At 54.3% G+C, this 21,030-nt stretch overlaps 1 protein-coding gene across 9 annotated transcripts; it reads left to right on the forward strand.

Moving 5' to 3' along the window:
- The first annotated feature begins 1,771 nt into the window (after window positions 1-1,771).
- LDB1 (LIM domain binding 1) lies at window positions 1,772-20,821 on the forward strand. Of its 9 annotated transcripts, none has more exons than XR_004176914.1 (13): window positions 1,911-2,053; window positions 10,965-11,067; window positions 11,201-11,245; window positions 11,357-11,432; window positions 11,528-11,630; window positions 11,798-11,970; window positions 12,468-12,590; window positions 12,827-12,910; window positions 13,003-13,126; window positions 13,333-13,481; window positions 17,398-17,462; window positions 18,150-18,243; window positions 20,446-20,811. XR_004176914.1 is itself a non-coding variant. In XM_003904169.4 (11 exons), exons 1-11 carry the CDS (start codon window positions 2,029-2,031, stop codon window positions 14,397-14,399), a joined length of 1,236 nt encoding a protein of 411 aa, XP_003904218.1. In that variant the 5' UTR covers window positions 1,772-2,028; the 3' UTR covers window positions 14,400-14,980. The 9 variants fall into 9 exon arrangements, 5 of the variants coding, with proteins under 5 accessions (XP_003904218.1, XP_009213499.1, XP_031507981.1 ...); XR_004176916.1 differs by having other exon boundaries at window positions 13,333-13,475; window positions 20,446-20,810; XR_004176913.1 differs by having other exon boundaries at window positions 17,398-18,243; window positions 20,446-20,821.
- The last annotated feature ends 209 nt before the right edge of the window (window positions 20,822-21,030 follow it).

The raw sequence follows: 21,030 nt of genomic DNA on the forward strand, positions 1-21,030 counted from the left end.
TGTGGATGGCTTCAGTCAGGTCCTCTCTGCTCCTGGTGGGGGTGGAGATGGGGAAACCTGGGGGTGGGAGACTCCACAATGTAGAGCTCCCCTATGCCCCATCCTAAACACATGGTGGGGAGGGTCTCCATTCCTAGGCAGGCCTTCTTTTCAATCCCCGAACTCTGCACCCTTCCATCATTTCATGCTCCCTCAGCAAAAACCTAAGGTGGAGAGAAGAGGTCTCATAAACACTTAAGCCTCCGCATCTGTAACCCTCCTCCAGCCAGTCAAGCCAGCTGTGCAGACTCTGAGCCAGAGTGAGGGAACCAAACAGCCTTCTCAACCAATACCCCTCTAAGTAACAAAGAGGAGAACCCCCTACCCAGTCTGGGCAAGATGCCCCAGGGAGAAGACACTAGTCCAAGTCTCCATCGTCTATCCCTGGAGCCCATCCTGAAGCTTAAGAAAGAAGAGCTAGCAGCCGGGGACCCCAGAAGGGAGGGGGTCAACTCTCTACTCCAGGCGGCTCCCCTCCCTTCCCTCCTCCTGGCTAATAGGTATTTCCTGTTTATGAGGCAGCTAAAGCTGAGCTTTTGGGAAGGGATGAAGATGGAGCCCCTCCCCTCCTAGGGCTGGGTTGGGGAGTCCTTGAAGTGTGACTGAAGGTTGGGAGGCTCCTCCCAGGGGAAGGAGTGTTCCTTACATTGACCATCCATATCATCTCCCATCCAATCCCCCACAGCCCACAGCCTCTGCCTCTCTGGGTTAGGGGGCACTGGAGGGGCCTGTTTCCTGTTCTCATCTCCGAAGCCCTCAAAGGAGAGCAGCTTCCAGGCAGGGGGATCGGAGGCGGTGGGGTTGGGGGGTTGGTACGGAGGTGACGGCGCCAAGGCTGGAGAAAGGGGGGAAGGGAGGAGAGTGTCTTGACTGATGCGTCAGTCTGCAAGGAGGAAGGATGGCCTTGTATTGCCCCTCCGTAATCCAATCTGGTGGTCATTCCGCAGCCCCCTCCCCCCAGCAAAACGCAGATCCCAAGCCCTTAGGCGAAGGAGGGCGGGGACCCCACTTAATTAACCCTTGTAGTTCTAGTCCCAACTGGTTTCGCAGTCAAAGGAGTGGTTAATTTAGGGAGGGGGTGAGTTGAGGGGTTGCTACAAGAATTAAGAGAATGCTTCTTTACCCACCCAGCTTAGGGTAGGGACGCGAAACAAGGGGCCTCCAGAAGAAGGCTGGCATCTCAGCAGGGAGCACGGGCAGGGGGTCTGCAGTCCCTTATCCCTCCCGGAGCGCAGTCCGGGGTGGAGAGAGCTACACCACACTGCCCACCCCGGCTCCGCCTCCCCCAGCCGCGGCTCCCGCTCCGGCTCAGCCAGGATCCCCACCCGGCGGCACCCGGAGGACGGACACCGAGCGCGCGGCTGCGCCTCCAAGCCCTCCCCTTCGCCCTCCCCTTCGCCCTCCCTCTCTGGGGTCTCTGCCTCCGTCTCCTTTTTTAAAAGCTGCGTCACATGCATGCCGTTCCCCGGGCGCTCCCAGCCCCTCGCCGCCCGCCCGCCGCGCGGCGCACGCACGTCGTCGCTTGCTGCGCGCTCTCCTGGGTCACTTTGACACGGCTCTCCCCTCCCACTAGCAGAACAATTAGCATATTAATAAAGCCCAGCCCTGCCCGGCTTGGGCTGGGGAGCCGGCGCCGGCGCGAGGGAGCGCGAGCGCGAGGGCGGAGAGGGGGGCGCTCGGCGACGGCGGCGGGAGCGCACAGACACGCACACGCACACGCGCACACACGGACACACACTCCGCGGACTCACACCCGCGCGCACACACGCAGAGGCCGCTCGCCTTCCTGCCTGGCTTCCTTCCTGTCTGCTCCGCGTCTGACAGGCCCCTCGCCGCAGCCAGCGGCCGCCCGTACTGGGCCGAGGCCGGGCCGGCCGGCGGCGAGCGCAGCGGGGGCCGCGGGCGGCGGCGGCGGCTCATGCCCGGCCTGTCCCCGCGAGGGGCGGGCACCGTGACTCGGCTGGGCCCCCAGCGGCGGGCGATGTGAAGATGTCAGTGGGCTGTGCCTGTCCTGGTGAGTGGGGCGCGCGGCCACTCGGCCCCTTCCTGCCCAACCGTCCCCGCGGACCCCTCACCCCGTGTTTGTCGAGAACTTGTCTGGGGGGTTGTCGATGCATGGGGGAGGCCAGGAGCTGGAAGGGCTACGCTGGGCCTCAGGCCGGCGGGGAGGGTTTTCCCCAACCGTGTAAATGCGCAGCAGTCCAGAAACACGGGGAGGAGACGCTGGGGGTGGCTTATGTGTATGTTTTTTGGGGGGTAGGCTAATTGGAGAGAGGTTTGGGGGGGGCTGAAATTCTCAGAATTCCAGGTTGTTAGCCAATCAGAAGTGACTCTGGACTTTTGACCCCCCCCTTAGGTCACCATAGAGTTGTGATTGGCTGGTTTGGGCTGCCCCCCCTTCCCTGCTGCCCATTGCCTATTACCTATCCTGTGACATCCCCCCCATGCTGTTTCTGAGTACCGTGTTTGCAGGGAGGTATTTAATGGGGCCCATCTTGCCCCCCCTTCAACTTTTCCTGCCTGCTGCCAGGGAAGGTTGACCCTCCTGAGGCACCGATGGTACTCCTAAGAGATGCCAGATAATTGGACCCTTGGGTATCGCATCTCCGCCCTAGTGGGAGGGCAGGCTAGAAAATAGAGTGATTTGTGGAGAGGTAAGCTGGGGGAGCAATACTTGACCCAAAACCGAGAACTTGAGAGAGGACCCAGGCTCAGATCCCTGCCTCCCCAAAACATATCAGCTCTTGCCAGGGATAGCCTAGGTCTGAGTTTTTTTCCTGAGGGGCTGGTAGAGGCGTGGCGGGGGGCATCTACCTCACTGCCAGGAGGAAAGAGAGAAGCCATGCGACTGGAGAGGTAGTCTACAGAGGGCCTCACGGGCACACTGTCTCCATCCCAGGGACTCTGGGTCCTGGAATTGGCCCTCCTGCCCCAGACTGGAGTCAGCTTTCTCCTGGAAGTCAGTGTCCTTGAATGTAGCCCCCTTTGGCTTCACAACTGGACACCCCTCACTCCCCCACAGATCCTCACGGGAAGCTACCAGCGCGGAAGCTTCCTTGAAAATCATGTGACCCAGGCCAAGCTGGGCTGGGCAAACACTTCAGGTGCCTGCTGAGGCTGATATTTAAGGGGCATGGGTCCCAGAAGGAGGAATAAGAGAACCTGAGAATCCTAGAATATCCGAGTATGGGAACCACTGGCTCCTGCTGCAGAGGGTTGGGGAGAAGAGAGGGAAGAGCTTGCCAAGCTGGAATCCTGCCTGGCCCCATCGTCTCTTCTCCTACCAGCTTGGTGTACATGTTTATGTGTGGATTTTCTCCTTTATAATTGCCCCATGCTGGGTACCCCGTTCAGATCCATCATGTTCTTAGCCCACCCCAGGGCCCTGACCCTCCATCACGGCACATGAGCAGAGCAGTTAGACTAAGGATCTGAACAAGCTAGAGGGATGAGTCTTAAATTGTGATTCTTAGTTCCTACAAATAACGGATAAGCTAGTATGTATGTATGGAGGGGTTGTCAGGCTGGAGGTGGATGGGAGGTTGGCCCTGAAGTTGGGGCAGGGTGCCTGGGTCCAGTGGTAGGAGAGAGAAAATCTCTTCTTCTTAGTCTCTGGGAGCAGAATGGGAACAGGAAGAGGGCCCAAGCCCAGGGGTTTGTGGGTGGGTGGAAAGACAACTTCAGTCAGTGCCCCAGAAAGCATGTTCCTTTTGTGTCTGGTGGTCTGACTGAGGGAGAGAGGGCAAAAGACAGGGAAGAGTGGGGAGTCTTTTTCCAGATCGTGAAGAAGTCTTGTAGATTGATGCCACAGAGGATGGATGGAGGTTAGACTTTAAGGAGAACCACATGGGGAGGGCTTCAGAGTAGACTGGAAGTGGGGAATAGTAGCAGTTGGGGTTAGAGAGGGGACCTGACTTGCGACTTGCTTGGATGGGGGAGCACAGGCTTGAACACGAGGGCAGCATGGCAGCATGTAGCAGTCCAGGCCTGAAGACTTCCCCCACCTTGAGCAGCCCTGGGGTGAGGGCTGAGGCGCCCTGGCAGGCCGCCTGCCGCCTGCCTGCCTGCCTGCCTGCCTGTCTGAGTCTCTCCTTTGTGCTCTGCTGTCTCCGGGCTCCTCCTCCTCCCCCAGCCCGGCAGAGACAGCACATGCCCCACACATGTGACTGAGGGAAGCCAGAGCGCACACAGACCCACACACATGCACATGCAGAAACACCACAAGATACACACATACACACGCCCAGCTCCCATAGTGCTTCTGGGGTGAGGACCAGCTTCTGGGGCTGGAATGGCTGGGAGCAGGGAGAGCCTCTGCTAAAGGGCATCACCCTGAGCAATATGCTGAGGGGGCCAGGGCCTGTCTGGGGCAGTATGTGGCTCAGAAGGGTTAAGGCAGGGAGGAGTAGGGGGAGGGGAGGAGGCAGCAGTGGTGGCGGCTGGGAGCCAGGAGAGGAGGATGGCAGAGCGCCAGGCCAACGGGAGGCCGGGCACAGACAAAGGAAGGGGGGCAGGCACACTGGAGGCCTGGGTCAGGGAGCCCCAGGGGCCCGAGCAGGGGGCAGTGCTGGTACCTCATCCTGTGGGCTGGTGCTGGCTACTGTCCTTTGAGTCCCCACCTCCAGGAGGAGTACTTCTCATCATCATCTTTGTCATTCTTTGCTGCTCCCTCCACCTCACCACCAATTCTAAGGCCTTCTAACTCAGACTTGCTCTTTTTAGCTGGACCTGTTCTGGCCCTGTGCAACTAGGTGGATCGGGTCAGAGCAGAGAAAGGAGCAGACTTCCTGGAGAAGGAGAACTAGAAGGCCTGTTTTGAATGGTTTGCCAGTCTTGATACATCTTGGCATTTAAGGGCCCCTCCACCCTACAGCAAGACTGGAGGGCCCTTGTAGTCCCTCCTGTCTGAGGAGACAGGCTGGGTCGGGGTTCTGAGCTCTGGGCTGGAGGCAAAAGCCAGAGCGCATTCCCCCTCCCCATATGGATAGTGATTTGAGGCCTGGCGGGGGAAGGGAGTAGGAATGGCTGCAGTAGGAATTGGCTTATATCTGGTGGATTTAGAAGTGCAGGGTCCAACCCACCCTGGTCATCCTGTCTCAGTGGGTTCTGTTAGGATCTCACTGTTAGGATATTTGGCCCTATGTGCTATGAGGATCTCTTGAGGTACTGCCTGTGAATGCACTTTGGAAAGTTTAAAGGCAGTGGGGGAGAACTGGGACTACCCCAGAGGTAAGCTGTAAATTTGGGAGTCAGTGGGAATGTCTTAAGTCCTGGTGATAGGCTGTATGTTGCAGGGTCTGGCTGAATGTTATAGATTTCAGTATGTTTATAAAAGCTGGGGTTTCTTCTATGGCCAGGCTGTGATGAGGAATGGTATGCAGGTTTCAGAGAGGGTGATTTATATAGGTTAAGTCCTTGCATAATAAATGATCAGGGTGTGTATGTAATAGGCTGTCACAGGTTTAGGGGTTATGACACAGTTTTGGTGTGTGTATTGAGGTCAGGATGCGTGTCGTAGGTCCCAGTGTGTATGGCTTAGACTGTGTGTGTGTGTGTGTGTGTGTGTGTGTGTGTATCCAGGATTTGGGTATATTTAGGATTTGAGATATATCATACGTTGATGGCCAGGTGCGGTGGCTCATGTCTGTAATACTAGCGCTTCGGGAGGCCAAGGTGGGTGGATCACCTGAGGTCAGGCGTTCGAGACCAGCCTGGCCAACATAGCGAAACCCTGTCTCTACTAAAAATACAAAAATTAGCTGGGTGTGGTGGCATGCACCTATAAGCTCAGCTACTCAGGAGGCTGAGGCAAGAGAATCGCTTGAACCCAGGAGGTGGAGGTTGCATTGAGCCAAGATCACGCCACTGCACTCTAGCCTAAGCAACAGAGTGAGATTCCGTCTTGGAAAAAAGATATATCACAGGTTGAAATGTGTATCAGATACTGATTTATGTGAAAGTGAGATGAGTTATTTATGTGGAAGATGTTCACAGAGCCAGGTGCAATATTATTGCACAGTTGGCCGGGCGCGGTGGCTCAAGCCTGTAATCCCAGCACTTTGGGAGGCCGAGACGGGCGGATCACGAGGTCAGGAGATCGAGACCATCCTGGCTAACACGGTGAAACCCCGTCTCTACTAAAAATACAAAAAAACTAGCCGGGTGAGGTGGCGGGCGCCTGTAGTCCCAGCTACTCGGGAGGCTGAGGCAGGAGAATGGCATAAACCTGGGAGACAGAGCTTGCAGTGAGCTGAGATCCGGCCACTGTACTCCAGCCTGGGTGACAGAGCGAGACTCCGTCTCAAAAAAAAAAAAAAAAAAAAAAAAAATTATTGCACAGTTAACTAGTGAATATGTCATGAGATATCCTGTCCTTGGAGTTACGTGTGAATATAGTTGAGGGTAGGGGGAAGGGAGTAGAGAAACAGACACTCAAATTGCAAAGAAGGAAATAGAAGGTTTGCGCTCCCCCTTCCCGTGTGTGTGTGTGTGTGTGTGTGTGTGTGTGTGTGTGTGTGTATGTGTGTGTATGTGTGTGTACACTATGTGTTTTCCTTTTCCTATCGGTCCAAGAGTAAGGTCTGGACCACTACCCAAGTTTTAGAAATACCCCCTCCTGCTACAACAAAATTACCTTAGGAAAAAAAATAGAAATACCTGCTCCCTCGGGATGCCCCTGCTGGATGGGAGAACAGGCCCTATCCACTAACCACACCTTTTTTTTTTTTTTTTTCCTGGGGTGGTGGGGAGGATTCAGCAGCACACTAGGCTCCTTCTGGGGACCCTTGGATGGCCAAGTTGGCTTTCCCTAGCTCTGACAATGCTTATTTCCCTGGCACCCACTTGTCTTCAGTGGTGGTGGGGAAGGGGGCTTCCTGTTAAGGGGGATCTAAGTCAAGGCTTGGAACTTAGCTGGGTTGGGGGCAGGGAAGCCTGGAGTGTCCGCCTCCCTCCAATCAGTGTTTACAGGCTGATGTCAGAATGTGTGTCTGTCAAAAATAACCCCCTGGAGCCTCTCCCCCCAGCTTCTCCCGGATTTCACCAGGGGAGCCCAGGGTGGCATCCCAGGCCTGCCTTCAACCTGAGTGATCACAGGGGCGAGAAGGATTTGGGGGAGGTTTGGGAGGTGCTTTGAAGATCTTGGAGTCTGCAGAGAGGAGCCCGCCCTTCTCCATCTCTGCCAGTGGCTTTAGCCCTCCTGCTCACTCCTGATCACCTCGCCTAGGGCTCAGGGAAGGCGGGCTGCGTTTCGTTCCTGGCCCCCACAGGCTTCTCCTCCATCCAGGTCTCTCCTGGCCCAATCTGATCCGTCCCCTGTCTCTCCCAGTCTCTGTCTCTCTTTTGTTTTTCTCAGCAGTCCCTCCGTCCCAGCCTCCCTCCCTCCCTTGCTCTTCCTCTTTCCTCTCAGGGAGGGGGCGGGGCCGGTGGGGGCAGCTCCACCCTCCGCCCGCCCTGGGGCCTCATTCTGAGAGAGGCTCGGAGAGAGCGAGCGGGGAGGGAGGGAGGCAGGGAGAGAAAGGGAGAAAGGCAGGCAGCCGGCGGGCGCTGCGTGTGTGTCTGAGTGTGCGAGTGTGAGTGAGTGTGAGTGCCGGACCCTGCCTCTCCTGGTGCTCCCAGCAGAGGGGCCCGGTGGCCTGGGGAGGGCGGGCGGGCTGCTCGGAGGCAGAGGCAGCGAGAGGCGGCGGCGGGGAGAGCTGAGGAGGAGGAGGAGGAGAGAGGAAAGAGCGGAGCAGCCATTGTTGAGGGAAACCTTGCAAACAAAGAAGGCTCCGGACTCCCCGCGGTCCCCCGCCCCCCAGGCCGGCCCCCTGGCCCCCGGCGCCCGGCCCAGTGGCCATTGTAACTTTCCCCCGGGGCTGCGGCCGCCGCGGGGCGGGCCGAGGCTGTGCGTGTGAGTCTTTGTGCGGCCGGCGGAGTGGAGCTCCCAGCCGGGCCTGCCTGTCCCACTCGGGACATGAGCTGCTGAAGTTGTCCCCTCCTCAGCCCTCACCCCTGCCAGGACTCCTCTGGGCTTGCAGTCGCTCCCCGCACCTCTCCTGGCCCCCTCAGTTCTCCCAGGTAAGTCTGAGCACCCTGCAAGCCTGTTGGGGGGTGGGCGGAAGGCCCTCAGCCCGGCCCAGGCCTGGTCTGCGGGCTAGGGGAGAGGTGCCCCAGCTCAGAGCCGGAGGGGCGCTCAGGCCTGCTGACCTGTGGCCAGCCCCTAAAGGGAGGGGGCCTGCCCTCTGGTCAGCCTGGTTACCATGGCAATGCCCAGCTGGAGGTGCCCCCCTCAGCCCCGGGATGCAGCTTCCACCCTGAGAAAACTTTACTAGTTCTGGGCTCTTCTCTCCCCCTTCCTAAAGGCTTCCAGATTGCTAGAGGTGGGAGGGGGGCCATGGCTGATTACAGGGCTGGATGACACATCTCCCCACCCACCCACCCCCGTCCCCCCACCTTGCTCCCTCTACTCCTGCTGCTGGGGACAGGCAGCAACAGGGACAGATGGTCTGGGTGATGTCCCTCCCCTTCTCTACTCACTCCCAAGCCCTTGTGCTGGAGCTACTGGGAGTTGAATGGCTCTGGAGAGATGCTGAGTTTGTGTCCATTCGCTGGAGGTGTAAATAGAGGCCGAGAGCTTTGGGCTTTAGCTCCTCAGAGCTATTTACCCAGGCCCAAACAACACCTGTTCATTTTCTAGAGAGAGAAATGGAGGCTCTGAGAGTTTTTTTTACAAAATTGGAGAGAAACCCAGGCATCCTGCCTCCTTTCTCTTCAGGTTCTTGAGCTGACACATTTCAAGTGGCCCCTAAACTGAGGAGGCAGGGGTGGTTAAGTTATGGGAGAAAGGATGGCCTAATTGGAGGATGAGGGCCAGGTCTGAGAATCTACTCTTGGGTTTATTGCCCAGGCCTGGTCTCTGGTGGGCCGTGTGAGCTTGGGCTTCCTGTGTGGCCTTAGTCTGCCTGTCTGTGTAGTGGGGAGACTTAGTGACTGAGTGGGGACTGTCTTTCTGGAGACACAGGCTCAGTCCAGACTGGCATGTGAAGGCTGTGTGTGCTGTTCTTGGAGCATATGGATGTGGAGCTCGTGCATGGGGTGAGGGCCTGTTGTGGGCATCTGAATCTGCCTGGGGCTGCTGGGTTCCAGCCCTTGATAGGCATGTTAGGGCGAGCTGAGGGTGGAAGCCTGCTAGGCAGGATGAGGCACACGTGTGTGCAGGCACACACAGGCTTTGACTCTTGGCACCCTCAGAGACTGTGCAGTCTGGGACCCTCCTTTTGCCTGCATTGTGAGGATGGGGCCCTGGGGAGAGAATAAAATGACACATGTTGGCACAGGGTCTTCTTTTGTCTCTTCCCCCCAAGGAACAAAATAGGTTTTGCGTCTAAGTTGGGGAGGAGATATAGATACAGCCAATCTAGCTACCCTTCCAAATGCAGTCAAGTTTTAGGGACCCAAGGAAGCAAATGTGATTGGAGTCAGATGACTTTTGGGACTGTGCCTCATTTTCCCCTCCTATCTGGTGAGAAGGGGAAACAAAGTTGTAGGGGTACCTGGCTCATACCCAACTATGAATTTAACACTTCTTCCAGTCAGAAAACAGTACTCCAGGAACTGTTTGCTGTTAGGTGAAGTGAGAGAGAGGACATGTGCACATCACGGATACACACTAGCAGGACCCCTGTCTAGTGACCACGTGCCCCTAGACTGAGGAACATAGGCTCCTTCCCAAACCACCTACTTCTCAATTGTAGGTAGAGTGGGATCCAAAGGAGGCTTATCTGCCACCTCCCCCACTCCCAAGTCTCAGAAGAGAAAATGGGTTGAGGCTTTGGGTTTCTGGTTTGGAGACAATACTCTCTACCCTTGGTGGGGGCAGGGGTGGGGGCTGGGCTGATAAGGGAGTGGCCGTTAGTGGGGAGGCAGAAGGCCCAACTGGTTATCTGGTAGGCCGCACCCAACAGGCACCCACCCCCATTTATCTTTCTATCCCTTGCCCTCCTGAGACCCTGAGGGTGGAGGAGGGGCAGAGTTCGAAAATCCCCCCTTTTCCTCCCCCACTTTGGTCTCTAGAGGGCAATAGAGGGGTCCGATGGTAGAAAGTATAGGATGTGGAAATCAGAAGATCCAAGCTCAAGTCCTAGCTTTGAGAGTTACTAGCTTTATGATCTTGGCAAGTTCTTTTGAGCCCTCAGTTGCCTCGTCTGTAAAATGGGAATGTTATGGTCAGCCCTGCTACCTCATAAGGTTGTTGTGATGATTGAATGAAACTCTGTAGATTAGAAGGGAGTTTATCAAAATTAGATTCTAATGATTGGATATTTATTTGTTCTGTGATAATTCTTCCCAGCTTCAATTCCTCTTCTGTCATCTAGGACTCAGCCAAATGAAGAAATGGGATCTTGGGTATGCGCTGGGATTAGGGTGGAATACTCTGTTTCTTAATGAAATAAGATTGGAGCCAGAATTAGAAGGAGAGACAGGTGCTCCCTAGAGTAGCCCCCTCCCCTACTCCACCACTCTCTTGTAAGCAGGCCAGGGAGCTCCATAAGACCATCCCTATCCACACAGTCTAGCAGGCTTATCGGAGAGCTCCCAAGAGGGGGTCAGGGGACTCCTTTTTCTTTTAGGAACAGGGTCTCACTCTGTTGTCCAGGCTGGAGTGCAGTGGTATGATCTCTGCTTACTTCAGTGTCAACCTCCCAGGCTCAAGTGATCCTCCCGCCTCAGCCTCCCAAGTAGCTGGAACTACAGGCGTGCCCCACCATACCCGGCCAACTTTTAAAATTGGTTTTAGAGACGAGGTCTTGCTATGTTGCCCTGGCTGGTACCTGCAGCCTCGACCTCCTGTGCTCAAGCAGTCTTCTTGCCTTGGCCTTCCAAAGTGCTAAGATTACAGATGTGAGCCACCGAGCCCAGCTATGACTCCTTTCTTTCTCTTCTAGGTTGTTCCTCAAAGTCATTCAAGCTGTACTCGCCGAAGGAGCCCCCGAACGGCAACGCCTTCCCCCCCTTCCATCCCGGCACCATGCTAGATCGGGATGTAGGGTAAGTGAGTCTCTTGGCCACTTCCTAACCCTTCTCCAGGTGGGATCCTGCCTGGAAAGGGGAGGGAGTAGCCCCCCACCCCCAATAATTCCTGTCTTCTACCCCCATTCTCATAGCCTCTTACTTTACACAGCCCGACTCCCATGTACCCGCCTACATACTTGGAGCCAGGGATTGGGTAAGTGGAGTCCAGTGGGGAAGAAGGTGCTTTCCACTGGGTGAAGGCCGAGGTAGGGGGTGGGGTGGGGAGGCTCCACTCCTACTGATCTGCCTCCTTCACTTCCTCCAGGAGGCACACACCATATGGCAACCAAACTGACTATAGAATATTCGAGCTTAACAAACGGCTTCAGAACTGGACAGAGGTATTGCCAAGGGAAAAGGAACTGGGAGCAGGAGGGCCATCTGGGCACCCTATGGGATATCTTATGACATGAACACACCTCACCATGCTCCCTAGGAGTGTGACAATCTCTGGTGGGATGCATTCACAACTGAGTTCTTTGAGGATGATGCCATGTTGACCATCACTTTCTGCCTGGAGGATGGACCAAAGAGATATAGTAAGTGACCTCTGGGGTCTTGCTATGGGGGTGTATACCTCCTGTGTAGTTCTAAAGTCTAGAAGTGGGTCTGGGAGTGCCAGGGGATATCTAGCTTGGTAGGGGAGGCATCTGTCTGGCCCCTTTTGCGGTCCCTTTGTCCTGAAGAGTTTGTCCCATCTCTACAGCCATTGGCCGGACCCTGATCCCACGCTACTTCCGCAGCATCTTTGAGGGGGGTGCTACGGAGCTGTACTATGTTCTTAAGCACCCCAAGGAGGCATTCCACAGCAACTTTGTGTCCCTCGACTGTGACCAGGGCAGCATGGTGACCCAGCATGGCAAGCCCATGTTCACCCAGGTCAGCAACCCAGCTGGATGTGGAACACCGTGTCACCTGGGTTTGATTCCCGTCCTCTCTCCCAGTGTATACTCACAGCTGTTCTCCAGGGAGCCATATTGCGAAGTGGCAAAATAAGAAGGGCCGATAGGCATGTTGCAACCGTCAGCAAGCATGTATTATGTTTGTATGGGATAGTTTTCTGGGCCCTAGGGCTACACGAGTGAACAAGAGTGTGCCCTCACATAGCATAGAGCAGATGGGTGTATCACTAGCTACATGGGGAGAGGACGATCTGTTAAGATTTTCTACTGTGTGTGTGTGTCTTGTGTGTCTGTGTGTGTAAGGGCCAGGTATATGGGTGGGGAGTATTGTGACATTTGTGCACCCAGATTTAATGTGCAGGTAACAAAAGTATATGCAATGGTAGAGTTGTAACCAAATGGGAGACTGTAATAGACATACCTTCAGGTATGGTATGTGGGGAGGGGGCAGGGGTCTGACAAGCCTGTCCCCAGGTGTGTGTGGAGGGCCGGTTGTACCTGGAGTTCATGTTTGACGACATGATGCGAATAAAGACGTGGCACTTCAGCATCCGGCAGCACCGAGAGCTCATCCCCCGCAGCATCCTTGCCATGCATGTGAGTCGTGGGCAGGACCCAGGACACAAGAGTGAAGGCAAGCAGGGGGAAGGGTGGAACAAGGTCGGTCATTTCCTGACTGGCCTTAGACAGAGGGTTAGGGTTTCTTCATCTGAACAGCAGGTTTTATAAGAGAGTATCCTCTCTCAGGAGTGTTAAAATGCTCAGATGATAGGGCAGGTGAGCAGAGGCAACCCAGGTGTCAGTGTTCTTGCTTGTCTTTTCTCCCACTCTAGGCCCAAGACCCCCAGATGTTGGATCAGCTCTCCAAAAACATCACCCGGTGTGGGCTGTCCAATTCCACTCTCAACTACCTCCGAGTGAGTCTCTGACCATCCAGTTTCTGCCCCAGTCCATTTAGTCTCGGCTCCATGTCTGTCCCCTGACAAGCCACCTCCTTGTCGACTCCTAGCTCTGTGTGATACTTGAGCCCATGCAAGAGCTCATGTCCCGCCACAAGACCTACAGCCTCAGCCCCCGCGACTGCCTCAAGACCTGCCTTTTCCAGAAGTGGCAGCGCATGGTAGCACCCCCCGGTGAGTGCCTTGCACCTGCTTTTACCAGGATCTCACACTGCTCCCCAAAGCTGTATCTTTATTTCCTTTTGAAGTTTTCCCTGCCCCTTCCTTGTTCCTGGGTCTACAAAATTGGGATCAGGGCAGGCTCATGCTCCTTGGGAGCCACAATTTAGAATAGGGGACCTGGGGCCCTCTCCCATCTGAGTCTCCTTTCCCCGGCACAGCGGAGCCCACACGTCAGCAGCCCAGCAAACGGCGGAAACGGAAAATGTCAGGGGGCAGCACCATGAGCTCGGGGGGCGGTAATACCAACAACAGCAACAGCAAGAAGAAGAGCCCAGCTAGCACCTTCGCCCTCTCCAGCCAGGTACCTGTAAGCATCTCGGCTTTCTTCTCTCTTCTGGGCTGTCCCACTGCTCACCCCTGACCCCTGTCCAAGCCTGAGCTCACTAGCAGGCATAGAAGCAAAGACAGTTTTCTTCATGTACTCTGCCAGCATGGGCTAACTGCTTTTACTGGTGAGAGAGTCCTTGTCAGGCACTTGCATGGGTGTGATCACACAGACTCAGCTGTAGGAAGCTGGGGCATAAAGGAACAGAGACAGCCATGAGGACATACAGACGTTCAGGACAGGCAGCTTGGGGCTCACAGACCATCCAGTGCACATACTCACACTGATAGAAAGACCCGCAGACTGGAGTGTTTGCAGATCCAGAATACATGCCCTTGCACATGCACACACTGCCTTCCCTCGTGTTTGATCTACTCCCTTTCTCTTACATGTGGACAGAAGTTGAGGAGTCCCCTAAAATTTTGGGGAGACGGGCTAGGGAGCTAGGGGAATGGATATGGGCTAAAGGCTTTGATGCTCTGGTGTTCTTCAGTGGGAAGGATTCCAGGAGCTGAGGGTGTCAGGAGTTGGGGTTTTAAATTCGGGTATGAGGAGGGGGTGGGGAGTCTTGAGCTTCCAGGGTGGGTGTTGGGGCTCTGGGGGTATCTGCCGCCCTGGGCCGGGCGAGCCCTTGCCCCGATTATGTTTGGGGACCTCCGCCACTCTCAGGATGTGATGGTGGTGGGGGAGCCCACCCTGATGGGCGGGGAGTTCGGGGACGAGGACGAGAGGCTCATCACCCGGCTGGAGAACACCCAGTTTGACGCAGCCAACGGCATTGACGACGAGGACAGCTTTAACAACTCCCCTGCACTGGGCGCCAACAGCCCCTGGAACAGCAAGCCTCCGTCCAGCCAAGAAAGCAAATCGGAGAACCCCACGTCACAGGCCTCCCAGTAAAAGGCCCTGCCGTGGCCACCCAGTGCTCTGCCTATCTGCCCCACCTCTCGCAGCCCCAGGAAGCAGAAGACAGAATGAAGAGACTGAGCATCTAAAATGGGCAGCCTCCATCCACCTGCTTCAAGGAGGAACTGGACTCACTGGGGCAGGTGCCAAGATTTGCCCCACAGTGGCCCTGGGCTGGGCCTGGCCTTTGCAGAGCCTTTTAGGGGAAGGGGGTACTCATGTGGATGCCTACTTGGAACCTGGGCCTCTGAGACATGTCCTGACCACCCCCCAGGGCATTTGCCTCCATCCTCACTCCAGATTCTGGGTTTCCCATCCCCCTGACTTTACCCCTTTCAAGCCTGGGGTTCTCTGTACCCACAGCCCTTAGGGACTTAAAGTTATGGGACTTGGTTGAATGCCCCTTCCCCTAGGCAGCTGGTAATAGAGGGGTAAAGCTCTGGGCTCCTCCTCCAGCTGCCACTTATCCCAGCTCCAAGTTTTTTAAAAAATAATATTATTAAAAATGTAAGTTAAAAAAAAAATCACTCATGTCCCCCCCTCTTCCCCCTATTAAAAGTCCAGCTACCTCCCTACTCTTAGCAGATGGGGGCCTAGGGTCTAGGTGGGGGTGAGAGGGGGGGAGGGAGGTAGGCATACCATTTTATATGGTGTGAGAGCTTCAGACCAAGGAGACCCTTTGCCATCTCCCACTTTCCTGTGGGGTGACTGCAGTTGGGGAAGGCATGCCATGGGGTAGTGGGACATTGGTGGCCACATCTTGGTGACAGACCCTTGCTGTTGTCTCTGTCTCCCCATTATCTGGACTCTGGCCTGCCCTCCTAGTGCTCGTGACTCCCTCTCTTCCAGCCCCACCCCTATGGTGTGTATATTCCTTACAAGTCCTCCACAAGAGCAGCTGTCTAGGATGTGGGGAGGGGAGGCTCCTTCCCTTAGGGAGCCTGGAGAGAAGGGAGCAGCCTTGTTGCTGTATTTTTGGTTTTGTTTCAGTTGGGCAGGCATGGGATGGGAGAGGGGCTTAGCCACTTTCCTCCAGAATCTTCCTCCCTCAACCCCTCCAACTGCATACGTAATCCTACTCTGTCCTTCACAGAGGGGAAGGGGCCACCGACGACGTCCCAGCTCTAAGCCCACCAGAGAGAAACAGGCCTCTGTCCCCCTGGGTGAAGTAGAGGGTCTTCACCTGCCAGTGTCCCCTGCCACTCCTTCCTCATAGCAGGGAGGAGGAGGAGGAGGAGGAGGCAGCTGGGATCCTCAGCTCTGCCAGGGTGCAGCCAGGAGCAGGGTTTCACGCAGCTGGGCCAGCTCTGTGGCTTTGCTGCCTTTTCCTGTGGCCAGTCCCAGGAAGTGCTAGCACCACCTCTCTCCCCACTCTTCCCTCTGGATTCTGGGGTCCCCCACACCCTATTTCCTCCACTCCAGCTGCCACTTTTGGAAGGGTATTGAGTCAGGAGCTGAGGGAAGGGGTGAGGAAGGTGGACATCCCACCCCAACTGTAATGCCTTTTTTTTTTTTTTTTTTTTTTTTTTTTTTTTTTTTTTTTTTTTTTTGGGCCATTTGAGTCATGTATGGTACCGATCAATAAAGAGACTTTTTGGTTTGAGAGTGTCCTGGTTGGTCATTGATGCCTAATAATGACTCAGTCCAAGGCAGTCTTTTCCCCATCCTTACAGTTCCTAAGACTGTATGAATTGGATCCCTTCACTCTCACCTCACATTTCTCCTCACTGTTTTGAAGTTGTTTCCCTGAATTATACCTCTCCTTCACCCAAGACCCTAAAGTTTGTTCCCATATGTCCCAGCCTGGCCCCATCTCCCTCTAAGTTGAGGGAGAATTGACTTTCTCAGTCTCCTCTCCACCTCTCACCCCAGGACTGTTGCTTCTCACCCCTAGCTGTCATGGGGCAGCCAGACAGGTGGCCCTCGTGGGGCAGATTCCTAGGATAGACTGCCCTGGATTATGCTGTTGAGGGAGGGGTGAGAGAGGGGACTTGGCCTAGGAGGGGGCTTGGGTTAGAGGGTCTTGAGGTACTTAGAGTACCTTGGAGACTCCTACCCCTACCCAGCCCCCAGCCTACTAGCCCAGCTAATGTTGGTTGGTTGGTTGGTTTGTTTATTTTGAGATGGAGTCTTGCTCTGTTGCCCAGGCTGGAGTGCAGTGGCATGATCTCAGCTCACTGCAACCTCCACCTCCTGGGTTCAAGTAATTCTACCTCATCCTTCCAAGTAGCTGGGATTACAGGTGCCCGCCACTATGCCTGGCTAATTTGTATATATTTTTTTAGTAGAGATAGGGTTTCACCATGTTGGCCAGGCTGGTCTCGAACTCTTGACCTCAGGTGATCCACCCACCTCAGCCGCCCAAAGTACTGGGATTATAGGCATGATCTGCTGCACCCGGTCACCAGCTGAGGTCTAAATTAGTCTCCCTGGTGGTAAGGTCCCTGGGTGAGGGATTAAGAGAGTAGCAGGATTGTCTGTCTCCTTGCTGACTTTGGGTGGGGACGTTGAGGGAGGAAGACAGTTCTGTTGCTAGTGGGTAGCCTGAAGCTCTATGGGAGGATGGGAGGATAAATAGGGTACTTTTCAGACTCTTTGCCAGGTAGTTAACTCTCCAAGTCCCCTCCTCTTCATTAAAGACTGGGAAGATAAGGAGACCCCGCTGTGGATTGGAGATGGGGTCTTAGTGCCCATAAAGCTCTCTATCCAGTGTCCCTCTTTGTCATCCCAGGCAGGAGAAGCTGAGGCCTCAAACTATTCCCCTTCTAAGGTCTCTCTCGACCTGAAATAAAGCCCGATAGACCTGCACCTCTACCCTTACCTCCCTAGCTGGTAGGAAGACACCAGAGGAAGGGACTGTATGACCCATCCAATCCCTCTCCAATCTATAGTTACTTGGCCCTGCCCTGCTGCCAGCCCAGCTTCTCACAGCCCAGTGCCTCAGGACCCCAAGGAATGCTATTGAACCCCACCCCCAACTCTTCCTTTGTAGATTTGGCCAGCCTGAAGGACATTTACCGGCTAGCTGCCACCAGCAACTCACCGTGAGATTGCCAGGTAACATCTACAGTGGGTCTGTGTCTGGCACTGGGTGTACATCTAGCCCGTCAGCCTGAGTGTGTGTCTGTGTGTATGTATGTGCTACTGAGCTGGGGAGGGCCTGGATCTGTTTATATGTGCAGGTAAGGGAGTGTGTACATGTGTTTGTATGTGGGCATGTATATGCATATGTTTATGTATGTGTTGGTGAATTAATTCATTCAAATAGTATTCATTGAACCCTCTTTAGGTACTAGGCCCATTCTAGGTGCTGGTGATATGATATTGAACAAAGCAGAGAATATGTGACTGCTGAGTGAGTGAAGGCTATAAATCCATAAATGAGGATGTGTTGAATGTGTGGCTTAGCAGTGCGACTGTGTTGAGTTATGGGGCTGCTGGGACAGTTGTTGTGTGACTTGGGCATTTGTAGGTTCACGTCTTGTATGTATGTGTACAGAGGGAGGTAGTCAAGGGAAAAGGTAGATTGCCAGGCCTGGACCCCATCCTGCTTGGGGGCAGGGGTAGGTCAGAGAAGCAGGAGAACACACTGTTAGAACTCAGGAAACACAGTGGCCAGCAACTTCCTCTGGAGCCCCATATCTGGCTTCTCCCCATTTGCCCCCAGCAGCCCCTGGTGAAGAGGAATTACTGGGGTAGGGGAAGAGAGAGACCCTCCAAAGCCCTCATGCCCTCTGTTTTCAGGTACATGTGTGGTCCCAGTCCCAAGCCTTAGCACATTGCTGAAGAGCTTTGTGCTGCTGAGCTGGGGAGGGCCTGGATCTGTTTATATGTGCAGGTAAGGGAGCATATACATGTGTTTGTGTATATGTCTGTTGGTGAATTAATTCATTCAGATAGTCTGACCATGTACCCCAACCAGGGCCTCTGAATCCACAGAGGTCTGAACCCAACCCCAAACCTCTGTCCCTCCTGGTCTTACAGCTCCTTCCTCATTTTTCCTGACCTGGTCTGATCTGATTCAGCCAGAGAGCTCCATCCCTTTTCCTAGGACCCTACTGTAGTCTAGTGCAACCTCCAACTCCTCTTTTATACCCTTAGCCCAGTCCAGCCTGACTTCTTTTTTTTTTTTTTTTTTTCTTTTTTTAGGATAGAGTCTTGTTGTATTGTCCAGGCTAGAGTGCAGTGGCATGATGTTGTCTCACTGCAACCTCTGCCTCCTAGGTTCAAATGATTCTCATGCCTCCCAAGTAGCTGGGACTATAGGCACATGACACCATGCCCCGCTAATTTTTCTTTTTTTTTTTTTTTTTTTTTTGTATTTCTGGTAGAGATGTGGTTTCACCATGTCAGGAGTTCAAGACTAGCCTTGGCAATGTAGTGAGACTTCATCTCTACCTTTTTTTTTTTTTTGAGATGGAATCTCGTTCTGTCGCCCAGGCTGGAGTGCAGTGGCAAGATCTCGGCTCACTGCAGCCTCCGCCTCCTGGGTTCAAGTGATTCTCCTGCCTCAGTCTCCGTAGTAGCTGAGACTACAGGTGCACACCACCACGTCCAGCTAATTTTTGTAATTTTAGTAGAGATGGGTTTTCACCTTGTTGGCCAGGCCGGTCTTGAACTCCTGACCTCAAGTGATCTGTCTGCCGTGGCCTCTGCAAAGTGCTAAGATTACAGACGTGAGCCCCTCCACCCAACCGAGACCTCATCTCTAAAATATTTTAATATATTTTTTTTGAGACGGAGTCTTGCTCTGTCTCCCAGGCTGGAGTGCAGTGGCCGGATCTCAGCTCACTGCAAGCTCCGCTTCCCGGGTTTACGCCATTCTCCTGCCTCAGCCCCCCGAGTAGCTGGGACTACAGGCGCCCGCCACCTCGCCCAGCTAGTTTTTTGTATTTTTTAGTAGAGACGGGGTTTCACCGTGTTCGCCAGGATGGTCTCGATCTCCTGACCTCGTGATCCGCCCGTCTCGGCCTCCCAAAGTGCTGGGATTATAGGCTTGAGCCACCGCGCCCGGCCTCATCTCTAAAATAAATAAATAAGCTGGATATGGTGGTGCATCTATAGTCCCAGCTACTTGGGAGGCTGAGGTGAGAGAATCACTCGAGCCTGGGAAGTTGAGACAACGGTGAGCTGTGATTGCAACACTGCACTCCAGCCCAGGTGACACAGCAAGACCTTCTGTCTCAAAAAACAAAAAAACAAACAAACAAAAAACCAGGTGCAGTGGTTCTGAACACCTGTAATCCCAACACTTTGGGAGGCCGAGGCAGGTTGATCACCTGAGGTCAGGAGTTCGAGAACAGCCTGGCCAACGTGATGAAGCCCTGTCTCTACCAAAAATACAAAAATTAGCTGGGTGTGATGGCATGCACCTGAAGTCCCAGCTACTGGGAAGGCCAAGGCATGAGAATCGCTTGAACCTGGGAGACAGAGGTTGCAGTGAGCAGAGATTGCCGCCACTGCACTCCAGCCTGGGCGACAAAGTGACACTTTGTCTCAAAAAAAAAAAAAAAAAAAAATATATATATATATATATATACACACACACAGAGAGAGAGAGAGAGAGAGAGAGAGTGTCAGCAGCTCCCTAGTTTCATGATGGACTTCAAAGGTACTGGTTTAAGCTGGGCATAGTGGTCCATGCCTGTAGTCCCAGCTACTTGGCGGGTGGCAGGCTGAAGCAAGAGGATTGTGTGAGGCCAGGAACTTGAGGCCACAGTGTGCTATGATAGCACCAAGGAATCGCCACTGCACTTCAGCCTGGGCAACATAACAAGACCTTAGTCCCAGCTCCCGAGTACCCAGAATGTTTATAACGACTATGACTATCATTCATGTGGCCACAGCCCCATTCACTCAGGGCCCAGCTCTGGGGCTCCTCCTAACCCCCACCCTAAGGTCATAGATGAAATGGATGGGAGACTACATGCCCAACAGTTCTAAGCTGGGGAGTCTGGGAAGCTGAATGGGAATGGAAGCTGACTCACTTCCAGATTCCTTCTTCAGCCTCAGGATAGACTCATTTTCCCACTGATTCCAGGACCTATTTCCAGAGGAAGCTAAACCCTGGATTACTTCCCTCTTTGCTGCCCCACCTATATGCCACCAGCTCACCTCTACAAGAGGAGGACCTAGGGCCAGTCCCTGGAGAAAAGTCCCAAAGGAGCTTGGGGGAGAAGATTCTTCTCCCCATCACCCCCAACAACTGAGGCTGCCTGGAGGAGGAGGTAGGCTACTTTTTCTCCCTTTCCTTTAATGGACTTCAGATGCACAGAACTAAATTAATCATAACCTTGGTTCATGACACACACTTATCATTGCTCCATGCACAGTGCACATTTATTTACTTATAAGACTATCATGGCCAGGCACGGTGGCTCACGCCTGTAATCCCAACACTTTGGGAGGCCGAGGCGGGTGAATCACCTGAGGTCAGGAGTTTGAGACCAGCCTGGCCAACATGGTGAAACCCTGTCTCTACAAAAAATAAAAAATAAAAAAAATTAGCTGGGCATGGTGGTGCATGCCTGTAATTCCAGCTACTTGGGAGGCTGAGCCAGGAGAATCACTTGAGCCCGGGAGGTGGAGGTTGCTGTGAGCAGAGACTGCACCATTGCACTGCAGC

Source organism: Papio anubis, chromosome 11 (assembly GCF_008728515.1).
Source record: "Papio anubis isolate 15944 chromosome 11, Panubis1.0, whole genome shotgun sequence".
In the NCBI taxonomy this organism is placed as follows: domain Eukaryota; kingdom Metazoa; phylum Chordata; class Mammalia; order Primates; family Cercopithecidae; genus Papio; species Papio anubis.

What these genes read in the sequence shown, in the direction of transcription:
- LDB1 (XM_003904169.4), top strand. Translation starts at nt 2,029, where the DNA reads ATGTCAGTGGGCTGTGCCTGTCCTG. An exon ending in ATGCTAGATCGGGATGTAGG is followed by an intron (nt 11,068 to 11,200) that starts GTAAGTGAGTCT and finishes TACTTTACACAG; the next exon opens with CCCGACTCCCATGTACCCGC. An exon ending in GGATGGACCAAAGAGATATA is followed by an intron (nt 11,631 to 11,797) that starts GTAAGTGACCTC and finishes CCATCTCTACAG; the next exon opens with CCATTGGCCGGACCCTGATC.